Source organism: Thalassophryne amazonica, chromosome 1 (genome assembly GCF_902500255.1).
Source record: "Thalassophryne amazonica chromosome 1, fThaAma1.1, whole genome shotgun sequence".
Taxonomy (NCBI): domain Eukaryota; kingdom Metazoa; phylum Chordata; class Actinopteri; order Batrachoidiformes; family Batrachoididae; genus Thalassophryne; species Thalassophryne amazonica.
The window spans coordinates 22988110-23010589 of record NC_047103.1 but is presented as its reverse complement, the minus strand read 5'-3'; the positions used below and the strand labels follow the sequence as shown (position 1 = coordinate 23010589).

Genomic DNA, 22480 nt, shown 5'->3' with positions numbered 1-22480 from the left:
TCAAAAGCCGCCTGGATTTTACAAATGGTTATCAACACGGAGGTGTTTTTCCTGTGCCGCCGCACCGCGCCGGCTGCGTCCCGACGCACGTCTTTCATTAAAAAAATCTCCTTTAACAGTGGAATATCCGGATAAAATGCTGAAACCGACTTCTTCTGAAACTTCTCTGTTCTCTCATGACGTCCTGGATCAATAGAGCCTGAAATGTGGAGGTTTTCAGCTTGAAACAGGCTGACGACGGCGCCTGGGAGTGCTGCGCGACGTCTCGCACCGTGGGAAGTCCTTAAAGCGACAGTATCACCTCAAAATCTCTCATCAGCCGTTACAATTTTCACTGAAAACAAGCTTAATTTTTCAAACCGTGTCCACTTCGATGTGCCTCACGGGTTTAGAAAAAATTTTGATCAAACAAAGCGCCAGTCTCTCAGCAACTTCTCAGACAAAGGAATTCCGACGAGGGGCTGGACGACTCCTCCCACAAGGAGTGCTCACAGGCGAATGACGTCACCGACAGGCGTGGAAAAACTCACGCATGCGCACGAGGGTTCAAGCATGTCTGACGTAAAAACATATGAATGAAATCCATATAGTTTTTGAAAAAAATAAAAAGGACCTATACTTTGACAGCCCTCGTGTGTGTGTATATGTATGTATGTATATATATATATATATATATATATATGTATATATATATATATATACATAATATGAAATAAGCCTGCACTTGGAATTTGTTTCACCAACCGCGAGAAGCCGCTAGTGACATGACTAACTTCACTAATGGACAGTGATTAAAAAGTACTCGCCCTCAGCAAGAACCAAGCTTCTGTCTAATCTACTGTTACAGGGGGAGAAGTTTCTCTTTCTTTCCCTGAAGGTCAAAGTATTGGTACATGTGGTTATAAGGCAGTAAGGGCTTTTTATGTCGATCTGAAATTTGACCCCAGTGACCTTTACCCAGATTATTGACTTTGCACTGATCTTACCAGGGCATTTCTGTAACCTTTTAATGTGTGTGCCACATTTGGTACAAATTGGTTTGCAAATCAAATTCCTTGACCTGCGCAGAAATGAATTCTTTAAAGGGCATTTTATGTTCAACCTTCATTGACATACCACAGTGTGTGGAAATCTGCAAAAGAACCCGGAAGGAGCAGGCGAGCAAGCAGACAGGGAGATGTGGCCTCTGCTCTGATTGACCTTTTGTAAATTTGATGTGGACAACTCCAGAACCCACCTCCATTTTGGTACAATTGTAGCTCTTCATAAATCTATTTAAGTCCATCAGACTGCAGAGAAGGTAATACATATGCGGTTGTGTTGGCTGTCCTGAGAACAGTTTGACAGAGCATCAAATGGCCAGTGGCACGGCTTGTTCGTTGCAGGAGGTGTAGTAGCTACGTGGTGGCTGTGGCAACATTTGTTATGTTGTGAGGCGGTGACATGACAGTCCTGGTTTACAGAATAAATCCACTTACAGGCTGTGTTTTAGCAGTTCATCCCACCAACAGAGGGGCACACCGCAGGAGCTCCTGCTGCAAGAAAAATGATCTATTATCGTTCGCATGATGCCTGTCACACCACAGCGTGGAAAAACTGATGGCTGTTGTTTGCAATTTAAGGCTCATTTTTCAAGTGTGTGTGCAATGACTGCTTAACTGTGTGATGATGACTGGAATAATTATGTGACTGCTCTGCCCTCTAGTGTTGGTTTCAATGAAATGGCGACTGCAGGCTTTTAAAGTTGTAAATGGAAAAGTGACTTGTTTCTTTACTAGTACTTTTCCATTTGAAGCAGATGCTCACAGTGCTTTGCAATGATGACACACACCCCGGTGTCACTCTATCTAGACCAGCCATTCCCAAACGTAACAATGTGCCTCATTTTGAATTCTAAAAATTGTTTGTGGCCTCTGAAAACGTTTTGATCAATTAATGTTAAACTATAGATCATATAATGGAAGAATAACGCTTAATTTAAATCCAAAGGCTTTGTTTTATTCTTTCTGATAACCTTTTAAAGTGTATACTGTAGTCATAAATGTTTTCATAATTTTAAATTTTGTACAAAATTTAAAAGTAATCATTTTATTATTTTGTCTGCACATGGTGGGCAGACTGTTTCCCTGATGTTGCACTATTTGACCTTTTCTCACATTACAAATGTAGATAAATAAAAGCAAAACTCTAGCTTTAGACGCGGGTCTGCTTTGCTTTTGTTCATTTTGCAGCCAGCGGCTCCTGCTGCATCAACACTCCACGGGCGTCCACGCCCGGAAGAGGATGAAGATGGAGACTTGAACAAAGCCTTGGGCGTGCAGCGTTTCCAGCAGATCCTCAGTCCCGCTGCTGACGTGCGTGAGGAGCAGCACCATGGCTGCCACGAAGAGGACATTCAGTGTGAGTCTCTCTGTCGTTGTTGCACGTGTGTCATTTTTCACTGTGGTGCAGTTAGAGAGCTCGATGTCACTCAGTCAGTTGCCCCATTGTCTCCAAACGTGGTGTGTGCATCGTACATAGAAGCCTGTTTATTTTGAGGTCAAGGTCATTTGAGAGTGCTTTGCAAAAAATCTTGAGTACAATAACTTCTTTTTTTTAATTGCTTGTTTGTCACTAAACTTAGTATGTCTGCTGGGCATTGTGACCCCAAGAAGCCTATTGATTTGGGAGTCAAAGGTCAAAATCACTAAACTGTGCTTTGTAAAAGCCCTCATTTGTCAGTGTCAAGCCTTTCAACATTTGCCCAGGGTGCCTTGAGTGAGTGCGAACTATGCACTTGTTCAAGAACCCAACGGGGCTTGACCTCATGGAACGTGCACACTGTTGGGGGTTGGGGGGGTGGGGGTGCTTTCACAGTGGTTAAATCCTTACGGTTTCTTCTCTCTCAGATCATCGTCAATCATCTCACCACATCCACCGGCCTCTGTCCAAGCTGCCTTCAGAGGGACGCCGGAAGAAGAAAAAGAAAAAGGACAAGGAACGCAAAAGCAGCTATGTTTCCACCACTGGACCCATAGAGGAAGGAGAAGATGAAGAGGAGGAGGAGGAAGACGGGGCAGACACAAGCTCTGCTCCGCCTAATTACGAGCATGTCAAAGCTGCTGAGGTAATCAATTCAGCAGTATGTTGAGACCAAGTGACTTTGCAAGAAGGAGACGAGTGAGGGAAGCCACCAACACACCTGTGATGACTGTTACTTCCTTCAGGAGCTCAATCATTAATTCAATTACTTTTGCATCCATTAAAAAATAAAATTGGCAGCCCACATGCAAAAAACATTGTTCACATGGTCTGGATGTAATCATTCTCAATTCAGAGTGGACGGTCTGCTTTTTGAATTTCTGTGCAGAACGTTTCTCTGACTCATGCTGCTTCTATTTTCCACAAACCATCCAACAGGTGGCGGTGTTCAGCAGGTCCAGCTGGATGTCTGTGGGATATGCATGAACGGATCAAAGTTGCTTTTTTGTGAATTCATTATTGCTTACCACAAGAAAAGGCGAGGGAATATGAGTCCTTGTCACTAAACAAATAAAAATACGAGGGGAATCAAAATAATGACTTGCTAGTGCATAATGCAATCTGCAACCTCACCAGTAGATGACGCCAAATCCTGCACACTGTTGCTTTAGTCATTTAGTTTCTGCATTGTAATTATTGTCAAATTTGATTAGCGTGTCTGTTGGAGCCTTGGTTTGACTTTTGCTCTAATTCTCTGCATTTCCTCCACAGTTCTTTCTTTCAGACGAAGATCTTGCCACCAAACCTGGCGAGGAGAGTGTCTCTCGTGAGCTGGACATTGTGCCGCACTCCGGTGTTGGCATCGACAGCGAGGATGGGACTTCCACAGAGTGAGTCGAGCGAAGGTTTCAAAACATCCCACTGGGTTTCTAATCCTCTATTAACTGCGTTTCATTTTTTGTTGGAAACTGCTGAAGCCCCCCCACCCAGGCTGGTGAGGTTTGCGCTGTATGTTACCATGTCTCTGGCATCCAGTGTGCCTGCTGGGTTTGATCTCACGGACCGAGCTGTTCGCCTCATAAGAGACTTGTATATCAGCTTTCGCCACAGGCTCCACCTGTGACATTTGCGTGTCTACTTTATTAAGGTCGAGTCTGTGCTGAGAAAACCTCCTGCCTAAGCCTTTTGGTTTTCAGCGCATCAGAGAACAACTTGATCACAGAAGATTCTTATTTCTGAAATGTCTTTATTAGATGTTCCTCTGGCTCTGTAGTTTTTTGTTTTTCTTTTCAAAGAATCAAGGTCTAAGAGATACGGTGGAGAATTGACCTTTAAATCTGAGTGAGTTTATTACATTTGGATCAGAAATTACAGCAGATGAGACGCGTTTATGGTTCAGTGGAGAGATTATGGAATGTAGTACTTGATGAAACATTTTCTTCTGTTGAGTCCATTGTCACTTTGTAAGAGTTGTTTGCTGAAAACGTTCAGTCGGCTTAAAGAGCTGTTGCCCAGTTTCTGAGCGACAATTCTTTTCTTCTTTTCAGTACGTTTTCTGCATCCGAGCCCTCCACTTCCCATTCAGCGCTCCCTGAACACATCCCGCTGGTCCGTGTATCCTCCGCCAGCCGCGGCTACGATCTACATGAGCGCCGGCGCACAGGCAACATGACGGGCGCCGAGCAGGCCAAGTACGAGCGCATTCCCACCGACGAGAACGAGGCTCAGACTCTGGCCTCTGCCGACCTGGATGACATCAAGAGTGAGTATGAGGAAATTGTTTGATTTAATACGCTGAAGGATTTTGGTCAGATGGGCTGGAACTGACATCTGTAAGCTAAGATGTTCTACAGAAATGTACGGAGCTTTGTTGCTGTAATAGACCCCAGTTTCAATAATGTGTTTGTGGATGTTTTCTTATTGATGAGTTTTCAGAAGAGACCTCTGAAGAAATTATCTTCATATTATGTGCATAAAATGAGATATCATCTCTGCCAAATCCCAAGAGCAATGCATAACTGACGTATAATTCTTATCCTATATGTACTTCCTTAACAATTTCATTTTTTGGCTGGTTTGATGCATACATGCATTTCCAGATTAATTAGGATAATGGGATTGTTCTTGTGTACATGGATCCTTGGGTACCACTGGAATAACTTTATATCAGATGAGTGGTTACTAAGACAGACTATCATGAGGAGCATCACTTGCATTGTGATGGAGCATCAGCTACAACATTTTGGCCATGTGGTCCATTTATTTGTGCATGATCCAGCATGCAGGTGTCTGATTGTTGAGGACCCCGGTAGCTGGAGAAGGCCAAAGGGATGCCCATGTTTTACCTGGCTGCGGTAGATATAGTTATTTTAGAGATGTCGGAATAGACCGGTTGTCTGCCTGGGTGGTTGCCATCCAGGGAAATTGAGGTTCCAGCAGCATTGTATAGCACCACACAGGGTAAGAAGCACACAAAGTATTAAAAGTAGGGAAAAAATGATAATATAAATATACTCGTAAATACCAGAAATACTGCTCACTACTGATTTGCTGGCTACTACTGCTCCTCTCCTTCCTGTCCTCTGTCTTGCTGTTACTACTTCCTCCCTCCGAGGTGAGGAGTTTTTCAGTCTGTTGGTTCTGCACTTGGGAAGGAGCAGTCTGTAGCTGAAGACGCTCCTCTGGTCGTTTATGACAGTGTGCAGAGGGTGACTGGGATCTTCCATAATGTCCAGCAGGTTATCCAGTGTTCTCTTCTCTGCCAGCATCACCAGACAGTTCAGCTTCTACAGTGTTGCAGTTTCATTTGATGTTACGGAGGCAGAATGCTCCAGAAGGATCAGAGTGAAGGCAGCGAACACTTGCACCCTGCTGCCCTGTGATGTTCCAAGTCACAGCATGGGTTGAGATCACAGGCAGTGATATTTACGTTAGGAGATGACACCCCCCACCCCCTTGGCAGAGAGCATCAGCTTATCAGAGCGTGTGCCAGACAGTTTCACTTTATTAAATTAACTGTTTCCACCATCAGACGAAGCCTCTGGAATCAGGCCTGAAAGACGACGGCAGGTCTTCTGTTCGTTACCTAGAAGCTCTAGAAGCTCAAAAAGCTCACTTCCAATTACTCCACCGTCTTTTATCAGCCTCCCGCCAACATAAATCATCCTGGGAAGCCAGCTATGTGGCTGGCTGTTACTCAGTAATAGGAATTATTAATGACTGTTGCTCTGTTTTTGTTCGCCCGGACCAGAGTGACTGTTTCACCCCCCGCTGGGTCAGACACCTTTCAAATCAAATCAAATCAATTTTATTTATATAGCACCAAATCACAACAACAGTTGCCCCAAGGTGCTTTATATTGCAAGGCAAAAGCCATACAATAATCACAGAAAAACCCCAACGGTCAAAACGACCCCCTATGAGCAAGCACTTGGCGACAGTGGGAAGGAAAAACTCCCTTTTAACAGGAAGAAACCTCCAGCAGAACCAGGCTCAGGGAGGGGCAGTCTTCTGCTGGGACTGGTTGGGGCTGAGGGGAGAAAATCAGGAAAAAGACATGCTGTGGAAGACAGTAGAGATCAATCACTAATGATTAAATGCAGAGAGGTGCATACAGAGCAAAAAGAGAAGGAAACACTCAGTGCATCATGGGAACCTTCCAGCAGTCTAAGTCTATAGCAGCATAACTAAGGGATGGTTCAGGGTCACCTGATCCAGCCCTAACTATAAGCTTTAGCAAAAAGGAAAGTTTTAAGCCTAATCTTAAAAGTAGAGAGGGTGTCTGTCTCCCTGATCCGAATTGGGAGCTGGTTCCACAGGAGAGGAGCCTGAAAGCTGAAGGTGCTGCCTCCCATTCTTCTCTTAAAAACCCTAGGAACTACAAGTAAACCTGCAGTCTGAGAGCAAAGCGCTCTATTGGGGTGATATGGTACTAAGTGGTCCCTAAGATAAGATGGGACCTGATTATTCAAAACCTTATGGGTGATATGGTACTAAGTGGTCCCTAAGATAAGATGGGACCTGATTATTCAAAACCTTAGAAGTAAGAAGAAGAATTTTAAATTCTATTCTAGAATTAACAGGAAGCCAATGAAGAGAGCCCAATATGGGTGAAATATGCTCTCTCCTTCTAGTCCCTGTCAGTACTCTAGCTGCAGCATTTTGAATTAACTGAAGGCTTTTCAGGGAACTTTTAGGAGAACCTGATAATAATGAATTACAATAGTCCAGCCTAGAGGAAATAAATGCATGAATTAGTTTTTCAGCATCACTCTGAGACAAGACCTTTCTAATTTTAGAGATATTGCGCAAATGTAAAAAAGCAGTCCTACATATTTGCTTAATATGCGCATTGAAGGACATACCTGATCAAAATGACTCCAGATTTCTCACAGTATTACTAGAGGTCAGGGTAATGCCATCCAGAGTAAGGATCTGGTTAGACACCATGTTTCTAAGATTTGTGGGGCCAAGTACAATAACTTCAGTTTTATCTGAATTTAAAAGCAGGAAATTAGAGGTCATCCATGTCTTTATGTCTGTAAGACATTCCTGCAGTTTAACTACTTGGTGTGTGTCCTCTGGCTTCATGGATAGATAAAGCTGGGTATCATCTGCGTAACAATGAAAATTTAAGCAATGCTGTCTAGTAATACTGCCTAAGGGAAGCATGTATAAAGTGAATAAAATTGGTCCTAGCACAGAACCTTGTGGAACTCCATAATTAACCTTAATCTGTGAAGAAGACTCCCCATTTACATGAACAAATTGTAATCTATTAGATAAATATGATTCAAACCACCGCAGCGCAGTGCCTTTAATACCTATGGCATGCTCTAATCTCTGTAATAAAATTTTATGGTCAACAGTATCAAAAGCAGCACTGAGGTCTAACAGGACAAGCACAGAGATGAGTCCACTGTCTGAGGCCATAAGAAGATCATTTGTAACATTCACTAATGCTGTTTCTGTACTATGATGAATTCTGAAACCTGACTGAAACTCTTCAAATAGACCATTCCTCTGCAGATGATCAGTTAGCTGTTTTACAACTACCCTTTCAAGAATTTTTGAGAGAAAAGGAAGGTTGGAGATTGGCCTATAATTAGCTAAGATAGCTGGGTCAAGTGATGGCTTTTTAAGTAATGGTTTAATTACTGCCACCTTAAAAGCCTGTGGTACATAGCCAACTAATAAAGATAAATTGATCATATTTAAGATCGAAGCATTAATTAGTGGTAGGGCTTTCTTGAGCAGCCTGGTAGGAATGGGGTCTAATCGACATGTTGATGGTTTGGAGGAAGTGAGTAATGAAAATAACTCAGACAGAACAATCTGAGAGAAAGAGTCTAACCAAATACCAGCATTACTGAAAGCAGCCAAAGATAACGATATGTCTTTGGGATGGTTATGAGTAATTTTTTCTCTAATAGTTAAAATTTTATTAACAAAGAAAGTCATGAAGTCATTACTAGTTAATGGAATACTCAGCTCAATAGAGCTCTGACTCTTTGTCAGCCTGGCTACAGTGCTGAAAAGAAACCTGGGGTTGTTCTTATTTTCTTCAATTAGTAATGAGTAGTAAGATGTCCTAGCTTTACGGAGGGCTTTTTTTTATAGAGCAGCAGACTCTTTTTCCAGGCTAAGTGAAGATCTTCTAAATTAGTGAGACGCCATTTCCTGTCCAACTTATGGCTTATCTGCTTTAAGCTGCGAGTTTGTGAGTTATACCACGGAGTCAGGCACTTCTGATTTAAGGCTCTCTTTTTCAAAGGAGCTACAGCATCCAAGGTTATGCTCAATGAGGATGTAAAACTATTGACGAGATAATCTATCTCACTCACAGAGTTTAGGTAGCTACTCTGCACTGTGTTGATATATGGCATTGGAGAACATAACAAAGAAGGAATCATATCCTTAAACCTAGTTACAGCGCTTTCCGAAAGACGTCTACTGTAATGAAACTTATTCCCCACTGCTGGTTAGTCCATTAAAGTAAATGTAAATGTTATTAAGAAGTGATCAGACAGAAGGGGGTTTTCAGGGAATACTGTTAAGTCTTCAATTTCCATACCATAAGTCAAAACAAGATCTAAAGTATGATTAAAGTGGTGGGTGGACTCATTTACATTTTGAGCAAAGCCAATTGAGTCTAATAATAGATTAAATGCAGTGTTGAGGCTGTCATTCTCAGCATCTATGTGGATGTTAAAATCGCCCACTATAATTATCTTATCTGAGCTAAGCACTAAGTCAGACAAAAGGTCTGAAAATTCACAGAGAAACTCACAGTAATGACCAGGTGGACGATAGATAACAACAAATAAAAATGGTTTTTGGGACTTCCAATTTGGATGGACAAGACTAAGAGTCAAGCTTTCAAATGAGTTAAAGCTCTGTCTTGTTTTTTTTGTAATTCACTTTTTATTGCTTTATGAACTTTAAAACAGTAAAACCAACACAACCAACACACACACACAGTGGGACAAGAACAAACCCACTACAGCTACAGTAAATTGTTAACAACAAGAAAAAGGGGAGAAAAAAAGGGGGGTGGGGTTGAGTGGGTGGCAGGAGAGATATATATACCACGAGTCCCAGGTTAATGTTCTCCAACTCTTCCGCTCTCCTCCCACAGTCACCTCTCCCCTCCACTTCACAGCCAAGATCTTTTACAGTCTGAGTATTTCATCCTTCACATGACAATCAAACTACTACATTTCACCTATCACCCATTTTGTAAGTGGTTCAGATAGGGGCCCCATAATTTCAAAAACACCTCCTCTTGGTCATTCAGTCTAAAAGTCAACTGTTCATAGTTGGCCATTTTGGTCATTTCTTCTAACCATTCATTGATTGGAATAACATTTTTTGATTTCCAGTGTGTAAGGATGATCCTACAACCTGTCACAAGGGCCAATTTACACCATAGTTTCTGTTGACCGGATAACCTCATTTCACTTGTTATCAAACCTAAAATACACAAGGCGGGGCCCTGAGGCATATCTATCTCCAGAACTTTGTTGATAACTAATATTATCTTTTTCCAAAGGTTCTGTGTCATTTCACACTCATACAGCATATGTACAAGTGTTCCCTCCCACCTCTCACATCTCCAGCATAACTCAGAGTCACAGAGCTTTAACCTTGCCATCTTACTGGGGGTCCAATACATTCTATGTATAATTTTGTACATAATTAAGCGAGTCTGTGTCTCTCTTGATATCTTATGCCAAGACGTAGTAATTTCTTCCCACTTCTCCCCAACGATCTCACCCCCTAAATCCTTCTCCCATGCCCTCTTAAGAGCCTCAAGTTTGGGTGGAAGAGATTTTCTCATGAGACTATAATATTTAGATGCCCCACCTTTAACCCCCCGGTTAATCTGCATTATTTTTTGTAACTCGGATTGAGTAACTAGTGGAAGTTTTTATTTTTGTTGCAGTATACAGCTTTGTAACTGCAAATACTTCCAAAAATCCTGTTTGGGGAGTTTGCATTTACTAGCCAATTGTTGAAAGGACATTAAGTTGTCACCCTCAAAAACATCTCCAACATATATAATCCCTGTTATAGCCCATGATTTCCAATACAAAGTTTTTTTCCCTACTTTCAACTGCTTATTATGCCAAAGGGGTGACTGTTTAGTAAAAAAGGGGGTCAGAGCCAATAATATCATGTGATCTTTGCCAAGTTTCTTTGGCAAATAACAGTAACGGATTACCAGACGGACTTTCACATCCAGTTTGAGAGATAAAAGCTTGCAATGGAATAGGCTCCGTCAGTTCCTTTTCAATCAGAACCCAGCCAGGGGCTTGGGCTTCTGTGTTGTCTATTTTAGCCAACTGGTTGAGAGAGAAGGCATAATGATACCAATCCATTCTTGGAAGATTGAGACCTCCATCTTCAATTGCAGCATTCATCTTATTTCTGTTTAAACCAGGTCTTTTGCCTCCCCATAAAAAAAAATTTACTGTTACGTTGAATTTTTTTAAGTAACGGGGATGGGAGACTTATGGGTAGCAAGTGCAAAATATAGTTAATTTGTGGGATAATCATCATTTTCAGGACATTTATTCTACCCAGCAGAGATGATCCTAATTTAGCCCAATTCTGTAGAGTGTTCTCAATTTTCATCAGGGTGGGAAATAAATTTTCTGTCATAATATCTTTTAAACCTGGCGTGAGTTTTATCCCCAAGTACACCAAATCTGAAGGGAGCCAGTTAAACTGCCAATTCTGTCTAATACTTGGTGGGCATAGTCTAGACCAGGGGTGGGCAATCATGTGCCATAAAGGGCCGAGACACTGCAGGTTTTCCGTGCAACCAGTCACCTCAGCAGGTGATTTCATTAATGATCAGGTGTCTCAGCAGGTGATTTCATTGACAACCAGGTGTTTATGTTCAGAGGAGAAGCTCATCAGCAACCCACCTGCTGAGGTGAATGGTTGCATGGAAAACCTGATGTGTCTCGGCCCTCGATGCCCACCCCTGGTCTAGACAGTGGCATTGCCTCAGATTTTCCCCAATTTATTTTATAGCCTGAAAGAATAGAGAAAGTATCAATTAAAGACAAAATTTGAGGAACCGCTGTCCCTGGATTTGAAGTCACTAACAGAATATCATCTGCGTAAAGAAATAGTTTGTGCTCACACTTTCCAGCTAAAATACCCTTAATAACTGAATTCTTCCTGATGGCCATTGCTATGGGTTCCAGTGCCAGTGCAAAAAGTAGAGGGCTCAGGGGACAGCCCTGTCTTGTACCCCGGAATAGAGGGAAACAGGAGGATAAATTCCCATTCATCAAAACCGAGGCCTTGGGATTACAGTATAGGAGACTAACCAAATTTATAAAGGAGGGACCTAATCCAAACCTGTTTAGTGTTCTGAACAAGTAAGTCCAGTCCACTCTATCAAAAGCTTTCTCTGCATCTAAAGAGAAAGCCACTATAGGTTCAGTGTAGTTCCTTGCCTGCCAGATTAGGTGTAGTAATCTACGTACGTTATCTGCTGAAGACCTTCCTCTAATAAACCCTACCTGATCCAGATGAATCAGGTTGGGTAAATGTACCTCTAGCCTCCTGGCTAATACCTTGGCCAGTATTTTAGCATCTACATTTATAAGAGACACTGGGCGATAATTTCCACACTGTTGTGGGTTTTTACCTTTCTTATGTATCAAGGTTAATACTGTAGATTGCATGCTCTCTGGCATATTACCCCTCTTAATTTCAACTCGAAAAACTATCACTAGCCTTGGTGCTAGTAGGTCCACAAATTCTTTATAAAAATCTATTGGCAGCCCATCATTTCCAGGAGCTTTCCCAGGGCTCATCTTCTTTATAGCTTGCTGAACCTCTTCCAGTGTAACATCTCCCCCAGTCTCCTTTTGATCTTCCTCAGATAGGGTAGGTAGATCCATTTGGGACAAAAACATATCTATATCCTTTTGCTCTATCCCACCCTGTGAAGTGTACAATTTTTGATAGAATACCTTAAATACTTCATTAATTTCTCCTCTGCCTGTCACTATTGTCCCATTTTCATTCTCCACCGAGGTTATTAAAGTACGATTATGTCGCTGTTTTACTCTTTGGGCTAAAAATCTCCCTGCAGCTTCTCCTTGTTCGTAATACTTTTGTCTACATTGGAATAACGAGAATTCAGCCTTTTTTTTTTGCAGTATAGAGTTTAGTTCAATTTTCAATTTATTCAACTGGGTAAAGATTGTTGGGTCTAGTTGGGATGCATACACTTTTTCCAGATCCTTAATTTCTTTTTCCAATTCAAGTAATCAGACAGTGGCTTGTTTTTTCATATAAGAACTATGTTGTATTAAGCGGCCCCTCAAACAGGCCTTAAATGCATCCCATTCTAGTCCACTATTGGAAGCTGAGCCTTCGTTAAATTCCCAGTACTCAATGATTTCCTTCTTGATAAAGTTGCACGATTCTTCACTTTTGAGCAAAGAGGTATTAAGTCTCCACCAACCTCGGGGGTTTCGTTTTCCGTTTTAAAACCCAACACCACCTCAACTGGTGCATGGTCTGAAAGTACAATATTTCCAATTGAAGTAGAGACAACTGCACTAACTAACTGTTTTGATAATAGGAAATAATCTATTCTAGAATATGAAGAGTGTGGATTTGAATAAAAAGTATATTCCCTTTCGCGGGGGTGTAGAGTTCTCCAAATATCGGTTAAGCCCAACTCGTCTTCCAGAACATCTATGGCTAGTTGTGATTTATGTACTAATCCCACCCTGGTAGCTTTTGATTTATCTAGGGCTTGGTTTCTTATCTGGTTAAAGTCCCCCCCAATAATTATGTAAGTATCCCCCAATTGTTTAGCCACATTACAAATATTAGCAAAAAAATCAGGAGAGTCTGTGTTTGGTGCATATATATTAATAAAAGAGCATCTGCTACCAAACATATCTGCACTTACTGCTACCCACCTGCCCTCCCTGTCCGAGAGTTGTTTGTGAATAGTGATATTTACACCTTTACGTAATAGGATACAGACACCCCTTTGGCTAGATGAGTAGGCACTATAAAATACTTTGTTGACCCAATCCCTCTGCAGTTTTGTTGACTCCTCATTATCTAGATGAGTTTCTTGTAAAAAAAAAAAAACAGACATCTACCTTTTTTTGTTTAAGGTACAGGAGAAGTTTCTTTTTTATAGCAAGATTGGCCCCCTTAACATTCCAAGAAATAAATTTAAGTGTATGAACCATCCTAAAATCTATTATTTTACTCTCAGCCCTCATATTGAACTTTGAAAAACCAACCCATGAAGATGTAATCATGTGACAGCAACTTGATATCATTGTGACTGTAATGTACACATAAAAGAAAAAGGCCAAAAACAGAGAGAGAAAAAAACAAACAAACAAACAAAAAAAACAACAGGATTGCTCCTTTATCCCCAAAAACAAGACACGAAATAGTACGTCCGTGAAACACCTGAGGTCCCGACCCGGCCTCCGCAGTCTCCCCCCCCCCCCCCCCCCAATATATTCATATGATCATTTACAGCACCAGGGAAAGATAAGTTTATACAAAGAGCCAGACTTTCAAAAACAATAAATAAAATAGCCCCACTAAGATAGAAAACACCCATCACTCCTTATGATTCAGTATATAAAGGACAAAAATAAATAAATAAAATAAAATAAAAAATTCAACACCCGCAAGTCAGCATTTAGAGCATAAATTCAAATAGGAATCACTGGAATACCAGTGTTTGACACTTGCATTAACATGCTGAATGTCTATCATACATCTTTAGTGGCCTAAACAGTTCTTCAGCTGTTTACTACATAAACATCCTCAATAATATTTCCAGTCCAGAAGAGGTAAAAGATTAGAAACGTAAAATACCTGTGTAGAATATAATTTTAAACTGTGAGAAAAAGAAAACGCATGAAAAACCCAAAAATGTTTTGCTTTGCTTCAGCAGTGAACCATATGAACCTGAGTATAATTGTGTTTAAAAACGAAATCGGAATGACTCACGTAACAGTTCGTTTAAGTGGAGCCGTAAGCGGCACCATCCTGTCCGTCTCCGCGGTATTTTATTCTGTCTGGGTTTTTGATTAATTAATAAGCTGGAGTGGAAGATTGCTGCTAATCCTCCGCCTCGGCCCGTGCTACGAGCATTCTTAGTTAGTGTGACTCGGGGGTGTTGACTCATTTAAACTAACATATTCATCCTGCTGTAACCAGGTTTCTGTAAGGCAGAATAAATCAATATGTTGATCAATTATTATATCATTTACTAACAGGGACTTAGAAGAGAGAGACCTAATGTTTAATAGACCACATTTAACTGTTTTAGTCTGTGGTGCAGTTGAAGGTGCTATATAATTTTTTCTTTTTGAATTTTTATGCTTAAATAGATTTTTACTGGTTGTTGGTGGTCTGGGAGCAGGCACCGTCTCTACGAGGATGGGGTATTGGGGGGATGGCAGGGGGAGAGAAGCTGCAGAGAGGTGTGTAAGACTACAACTCTTCTTCCTGGTCCCAACCTTGGATAGTCACGGTTTGGAGGGTTTAATAAAATTGGCCAGATTTCTAGAAATGAGAGCTGCTCCATCCAAAGTAGGATGGATGCCGTCTCTCCTAACAAGACCAGGTGTTCCCCAGAAGCTTTGCCAATTATCTATGAAGCCCACCTCATTTTTTGGACACCACTCAGACAGCCAGCAATTCAAGGAGAACATGCGGCTAAACATGTCACTCCCGGTCCGATTGGGGAGGGGCCCATAGAAAACTACAGAGTCCAACATTGTTTTTGCAAAGTTACACACCGATTCAATGTTAATTTTAGTGACCTCCGATTGGCGTAACCGGGTGTCATTACTGCCGACGTGAATTACAATCTTACCAAATTTACGCTTAGCCTTAGCCAGCAGTTTCAAATTTCCTTCAATGTCACCTGCTCTGGCCCCTGGAAGACAATTGACTATGGTTGCTGGTGTCGCTAACTTCACATTTCTCAAAACAGAGTCACCAATAACCAGAGTTTGTTCCTCGGAGGGTGTGTCGCCGAGTGGGGAAAAATGGTTAGAAATGTGAACGGGTTGGTGGTGTACAGGGGGCTTCTGTTTAGGGCTACGCTTCCTCCTCACAGTCACCCAGCCGTCCTGCTTTCCCGGCTGCTCGGGATCCGCTGGGGGCTAAGCTAAGCTAAGCTACCTTGGTCCGCACCGACTACAGGGGCCTGGCTAGCTGTAGGATTTTCCAAGGTGCGGAGCCGAGTCTCCAATTCGCCCAGCCTGGCCTCCAAAGCTACGAATAAGCTACACTTATTACAAGTACCATTACTGCTAAAGGAGGCCGAGGAATAACTAAACATTTCACACCCAGAGCAGAGAAGTGCGGGAGAGACAGGAGAAGCCGCCATGCTAAACCGGCTAAGAGCTAGATTAGATACATAGTGAAGACTAGACGTGAAGTAAAGACGTTCAGATAGTGGAGACTTTATATTCGACTTTCCCACTTTTACAAGTAGCAGAATTTGTGCAGCACGAGGTTACAGCAGCCGTGCCAGCCCGAATTCTATGACGCCCACCCAAAATCTCTTGTAATTGCTCGATCTGCCTCAGCCTTCAGTTTTGCATCATGGAGATACAAGACAGGGGATTTTTCCAAGTACCAAAAAAAAAAAACCCCAGCATGATGAGCAATAAGGTGAATGTGTATTTCAGATCGTATGTAGGATAGCTGCCAAACAGCAAAATCTCTCAACGTTGGATGAAAATGGTTTTGTTTCGTGTCTGATCTCTGAAAGGACTCAGACTTGATGAAGGATCTTAAAAACTTTACAGTGTGTTACTTGGCATATGAAGATAAGATTCTTAAAGTGACTTTCTGCGTTATTATTATATTTTATATTATATTTCTGATCAGACGTCTCAGTCATGTGAAGTATGTTTAATTGAACTTTATAAACTTCTGGACTCAAATCAAAGGTGGCAGCAGAGGTTTTTATCCTGTCGAGCTGACGCACCTGTTTGGATCATTTCTGCTTGGTGTGCTGGTGCCACTTTGTGCGCATGATGCGGTGCCAGCGTGGGTAACTTTACTCCCTGCAGTGGGACCACAGGAACAAAAGCTGAGCGGCCTGGTGGGCTGAGATTTCTCAGGGTCAAGCCATGTGAGCCGAGGGCTGCAGAAGCAAACAATAACACACTGTGAAGTTTTTGACATAACCGCTGTGCTCGGGCCTGAATAGCAGTTTTGTCACTCTCAGCCCCCCGGCCACACCCCTTGTTGTTGACAGGCTGCAAGACATTAAGTTCAAAGCATTTTTCGATCATGCATTCATCAGTACATCTATCCTGTCTCTTGCCAATCAGGCCATCGTTTTGAGGATGTTCCCGGTGTGCGAAGACACCTGGTCCGAAAGAGCACCAAGGGACAAGTGGCTCATGGCAACAAGGACAGTAAAGAGCCAAGTGCCCGCAGCCGTAAGCAAGATCGCACGCCACATGAGGTGAGACGCGACGTCGAGGCTCATACACCCTCAGCTGTTATGACTGGGTGTTTTCACAGATAGTAATTGATAACGAAAATAATCATTTGCAGCTTCATTAAAGAAGTTTTAGTAATTTCACTATGTTCTTGTTTATTAACGCAAACACCAAATTTCTAATGCGTAGTCAAACCAGCCCTTACCAATAAATAGTACTGATAAGTATATAAAAAGTAAACTGGAAGTATACTTGAAACATACTTGCATGTACTACTTTTTGGTAAGGGAGGTCTAAATCATGTATACCTTAGATCACACCTGGGAGTCAGAACCCTTTTTAAAGTTGGGGGAGCAATATTGAGTTCGGGGTGCAATTTGGTCCCCCAGACCCCCAACTCAATATAGCTAGCTTTCAAGCTCACCTCTCTTTTTAAAGAATTTGGTTAGTAGCTGCTTTCCCTCATTTAGTTTTCTTTCCCTGTCCTTTTTTTCTCTTCTTTTTTGAAATCTGTACTTTGATTTTTTTTTTTTAGGAAAGACATTTTATTTCAGCCTAAACACTAGGGCTGCAACTAACGATTATTTTAGTAATCAATTCATTGGTCGATTATTTTTTCGATTAATCGTTTTGGGGTTTTTTTTTACTTACATGTGAATTTTGCCATTATTTCTTTAAGCAAGTTATTATTAAAAGGCCTTTATTACGCAACATCGTTTGAGCTTGTAACAAAGTTATGTTATATTCTAGTCAAAAACATACCTGAAGTAGTGTTTTGTTTTATTTTGCACATACATACATCACCGACACACCACAAAGAGATTTCTATCAGGTTTCACTTGATTATGAGCATTTTTAGATGCCTACAGCAACTGTCTCAACCACTGACAACTTATTACAACAAGAGTCCACAAAACTATTTTAAAGGCCTGACTAAAGTGTAATATGTGATCTTTAAAAACATATTTTCATGAAAAAAAGACAAATATGCAGTTAACTGCATTTTATATTTTCTTGCGTAAAAACACAGCTTAGATGTGGTTTGACCGAAACAAATTGTCATTAAACATATAAAACAGGGGTGAAGTGGAAGTTTAAGCGTCATTTATTTCTATATTTATTTATTTATTTATGTTCATTGTTAGTTGGATTTGTCTTTTCTGTTGTGTTTAATCAGGTTCTTTTGTTTCTTTCTCTAAAACAGGATTGTAGCATTACTGGTTATTATTACTATTATTGTTGCTATTATTACTAATATATAAATAAAAAATAAATTAAAAAATATTACAATTTGTAATACATTTGTCTCTTTTATGACAAGAAATGCTGAGCCATGCATTATTATACAGAAAACAAATGTGCTGACATAGGTCAGATTAACATAAAAAGGTAAATATTACTCACAGACATATGCTTTTTGGGGTTTTAGTGGGGGAAAATTAAGATAAAGCAAAATAAAACAAGTGCTCAACAAAGCACTGCTTCGATCTGCGAATCACTGCTTCGATTGGTTCAAGGTTCAAAGCAAAACCGCGTTGCAGAAACGGTTGATTGATATGGAAGAAATGAAACATTTGCGGGAAAACAAAGTTATTTAACAACTAATCGATGACTAAATTAATTGACAGCTATCTTAATAATTGATTAAATCTACTAAACACCTCCTCTTTCTGTCAGATCCCGTTTGGGATATGTGTGTGTGTGTGTGGGGGGGCGGCAGAGTGCCACCTGTGCGCCTGGACTAAACCATTATACAACTGTGCAGGGGTGGGAAGGGCCCTCATAGATCTTTCAATATTATTGTTAGAGCAGAATTATGTTTTGCAACATTCATACATTCATTCAAATTATATTCTTTTACAACATGAAATGTATGGACATTAATAACATGCAACACAAAAATGTATTTAATGCCAGTTTTTTGTGGGCCTCCCCATGCTCTGGGCCCTGGGTACATAGTACCCTTTACCCCCCAGTCCGACGCCCCTGCACGCTATTATCTGTCTGTGCATTTTTAATGTCTCAACAGACATGTTTCCTCTTTTTTTATGTGGGTAGACTTGTTTGTGTGTATGCACGGGAAGCAAAACTCCAAGAGTGACCGGATTGTAATGAAGAAATTACAGCAATCATGTCTTGCCAAACAGGAGAGAATGCAGCTGCTGAGACACAGAATCAAGTGAAGGAGAACAATGATGCAGTTGCAGTGTGTGTGTGTGTGTGTGCTCAACAAAAATATAAACGCAACACTTTTGGTTTTGCTCCCATTTTGTATGAGATGAACTCAAAGATCTAAAACTTTTTCCACATACACAATATCACCATTTCTCTCAAATATTGTTCACAAACCAGTCTAAATCTGTGATAGTGAGCACTTCTCCTTTGCTGAGATAATCCATCCCACCTCACAGGTGTGCCATATCAAGATGCTGATCAGACACCATGATTAGTGCACAGGTGTGCCTTAGACTGCCCACAATAAAAGGCCACTCTGAAAGGTGCAGTTTTATCACACAGCACAATGCCACAGATGTCGCAAGATTTGATGGAGCGTGCAGTTGGCATGCTGACAGCAGGAATGTCAACCAGAGCTGTTGCTCGTGTATTGAATGTTCATGTCTCTACCATAAGCCGTCTCCAAAGTCGTTTCAGAGAATTTGGCAGTACATCCAACCAGCCTCACAACCGCAGACCACGTGTAACCACACCAGCCCAGGACCTCCACATCCAGCATGTTCACCTCCAAGATCGTCTGAGACCAGCCACTCGGACAGCTGCTGAAACAATCGGTTTGCATAACCAAAGAATTTCTGCACAAACTGTCAGAAACCGTCTCAGGGAAGCTCATCTGCATGCTTGTCGTTCTCATCGGGGTCTCGACCTGACTCCAGTTCGTCGTCGTAACCGACTTGAGTGGGCAAATGCTCACATTCGCTGGTGTTTGGCACGTTGGAGAGGTGTTCTCTTCACAGATGATGCGAAGGAGATGTGTTGCACTGCATGAGGCAAATGGTGGTCACACCAGATACTGACTGGTATCCCCCCCCCAATAAAACAAAACTGCACCTTTCAGAGGGGCCTTTTATTGTGGGCAGTCTAAGGCACACCTGTGCACTAATCATGGTGTCTAATCAGCATCTTTATATGGCACACCTGTGAGGTGGGATGGATTATCTCAGCAAAGGAGAAGTGCTCACTGTCACAGATTTCGACTGGTTTGTGAACAATATTTGAGGGAAATGGTGATATTGTGTTTGTGGAAAAAGTTTTAGATCTTTGAGTTCATCTCATACAAAATGGGAGCAAAACCAAAAGTGTTGCGTTTATATTTTTGTTGAGTATAATAAAAGAAGAAAAGGTGGGCACCATCAAAGGAAAGTAGAAGACGTCTTTTCCACATCCTTGATATTTACTGATGTGGCTGGTTATTTTGTTTTGGAATATCCGGTCTATATATTCAAAATATATGGTTTAATGCATTGTATTTAAAAAACAACTTCACTTTCATTCAAAACTATTCCAGAAACATTTTATTGTATAAAAACAGACTGTGTAACTTATGATCTTTGCAAAAATGGCTCATCAGTAGCAGAGTGAGTGTGTCTTTGCTGCACTAAAACATATATTTTAACCTCACCTCAGCTTCATCTCAATGAAGCCATTTCTGTGTAATGTAGCACTTGACATTTTTGCTTATTATGGGGTTATTTTATGATTTTTTTGGGGCTAGAGTAGTAATTCTGAGCCTTTGAGTGGATGGCAGAGGAGGCATCTTTTTCTTTTTTAAATAATCTGAGGTAAAAATCAAAGCATTTAGAGGGTGTTGTTATTACATGAGTCACAAAAGTCTCAAATGAGTCATGTCAGGCCTAAATAATGTTTATAGCAGGAGTCTGTCTGTTAAAACTCACATAGAATAGTGGGACTTTGAGGATGTTTAACATTACACCTCAAACACATAAAATCTAAAAGTAGATAAACTAGTTTCGCACAGTATGTCTTTAATAATGGTCCTACTTGATCAAAGCCATTGCAACCCTGGATGGAAAAACTTAATGAATTTGAATTTATTTCATTTATATAGCGCCAAATCACAACAAAGTTGCCTCAAGGCGCTTCACAGAAGTAAGGTCTAACTTTCCCAACCCCTAGAGCAAGCACACAGGCAACAGTGGTAAGGAAAAACTCCCTCTGATGATTTGAGGAAGTAACCTCAAGCAGACCAGACTCAAAGGGGTGAATCAAAGATTTTTACAGTTTTGCATGTTCAACAGAAATGTAGCTCTATTTAATTGATGCCTGTTAAGGGTTACACCCAGCAAGCAGTGCAACAGTCCACTGGTTCACACAACAGAATCCGATACGAGACCATATAGGGGGAAAATACAGGTGTGCTGAAATGCGGATTACCCAATGAGTGGATATTTGGAATTATTCATTTTTGTTTGTTTTTCATTGGCGTTATTTAAAATAAATATTTCTGGCCTGGCAAGAGCTCTTGTTCCGCCTGTATAGTTATAGGTGAAACACTACAGGTGTACCGGAAAGTACTCAATCTATTGGTCTTTGTTAAATGGACATTTGACTTGACCAACTCGCCTGTTATTGCCCTGGCAACAATTCTCTCCTATCGCAGCCACTGCAGCATTGTTTTTAAGTTGTCAGGGGTTTCTTGGTGGCTTCATACACAGTCACCCAATTTTTTTAGGCTTTAGCATCACACGTTTACTTCACGTGTTACCAATTAATACAACTGAACTGAAGTTAATATTCAGTGATTGCTCTTGTGTTCGTCCTGTGACATGTCAAAATCCAAATGGTTGGAAAAGTAACGGTTTGTTACTTTAAATAATTTTTTGTACTTGAGGACATGATGTCGTAATATCATCTTTTAATTATTGTGTAAATAAACCACAAACCTGTTTTTTAAGTGACTACTTTTTCAAACAAGTATTTATAAGGACAAACAAATTGCGAATTAGGCCTTTAAAGCTCTAGTGTGTAGGATTTAGGGTGTTTATAACCAGTAATAGAATATATCATTCATAAATATCTACTCATTAGTAAATAATTATCTGCAACAATGAATCAGTGTGTTTGTAAGTTTATAATGAGGTGTTCACCGCTGCCCCCTCATGGAGGCACTCATGTTGATATAGTTTCCCAAACATGACATACATACTCCCCCATCTGCATTTTGCAACACAGCCAGACTAAAGAATCCATGTTGCCAAAGAAGAAAAACATAAGGAAACACAATTGTGACTCGCCATGGCATAATGCAATCTGCGATTTCACCACTAGATGGCACTAAATCATAAACCTGTTAGAATTTGAGAAGAATTGTGGAAAAGTCCATCAATTTGGAGAAAATCGAACTTTGTCATTTTGTGAGTGAGACTGGGGGCAGCGGTGCAATAAAAAATAAATGAGTTCTTACAGAAGAAAAGGAAAATGTGTGAGGGAGAGATGGTTCTGTAACCAGACATTAGGAGCTGCTGAGAGAAAGAGCCCTATGTTTTATTAACGCAGTAGTGTAT

General features: G+C 40.9%; 1 protein-coding gene across 1 annotated transcript in view; it reads left to right on the top strand.

The window, feature by feature from the left end:
- slc4a2b (solute carrier family 4 member 2b) overlaps nucleotides 1-22480 on the top strand; it is a 133788-nt gene that overhangs the window by 88068 nt on the left and 23240 nt on the right. The window contains exons 4-8 of the mRNA XM_034167135.1: nucleotides 2232-2400; nucleotides 2889-3106; nucleotides 3733-3851; nucleotides 4509-4723; nucleotides 16827-16963. Coding sequence (XP_034023026.1) covers nucleotides 2232-2400; nucleotides 2889-3106; nucleotides 3733-3851; nucleotides 4509-4723; nucleotides 16827-16963 — 858 coding nt within the window. The remainder of the gene's footprint in view (nucleotides 1-2231; nucleotides 2401-2888; nucleotides 3107-3732; nucleotides 3852-4508; nucleotides 4724-16826; nucleotides 16964-22480) is intronic.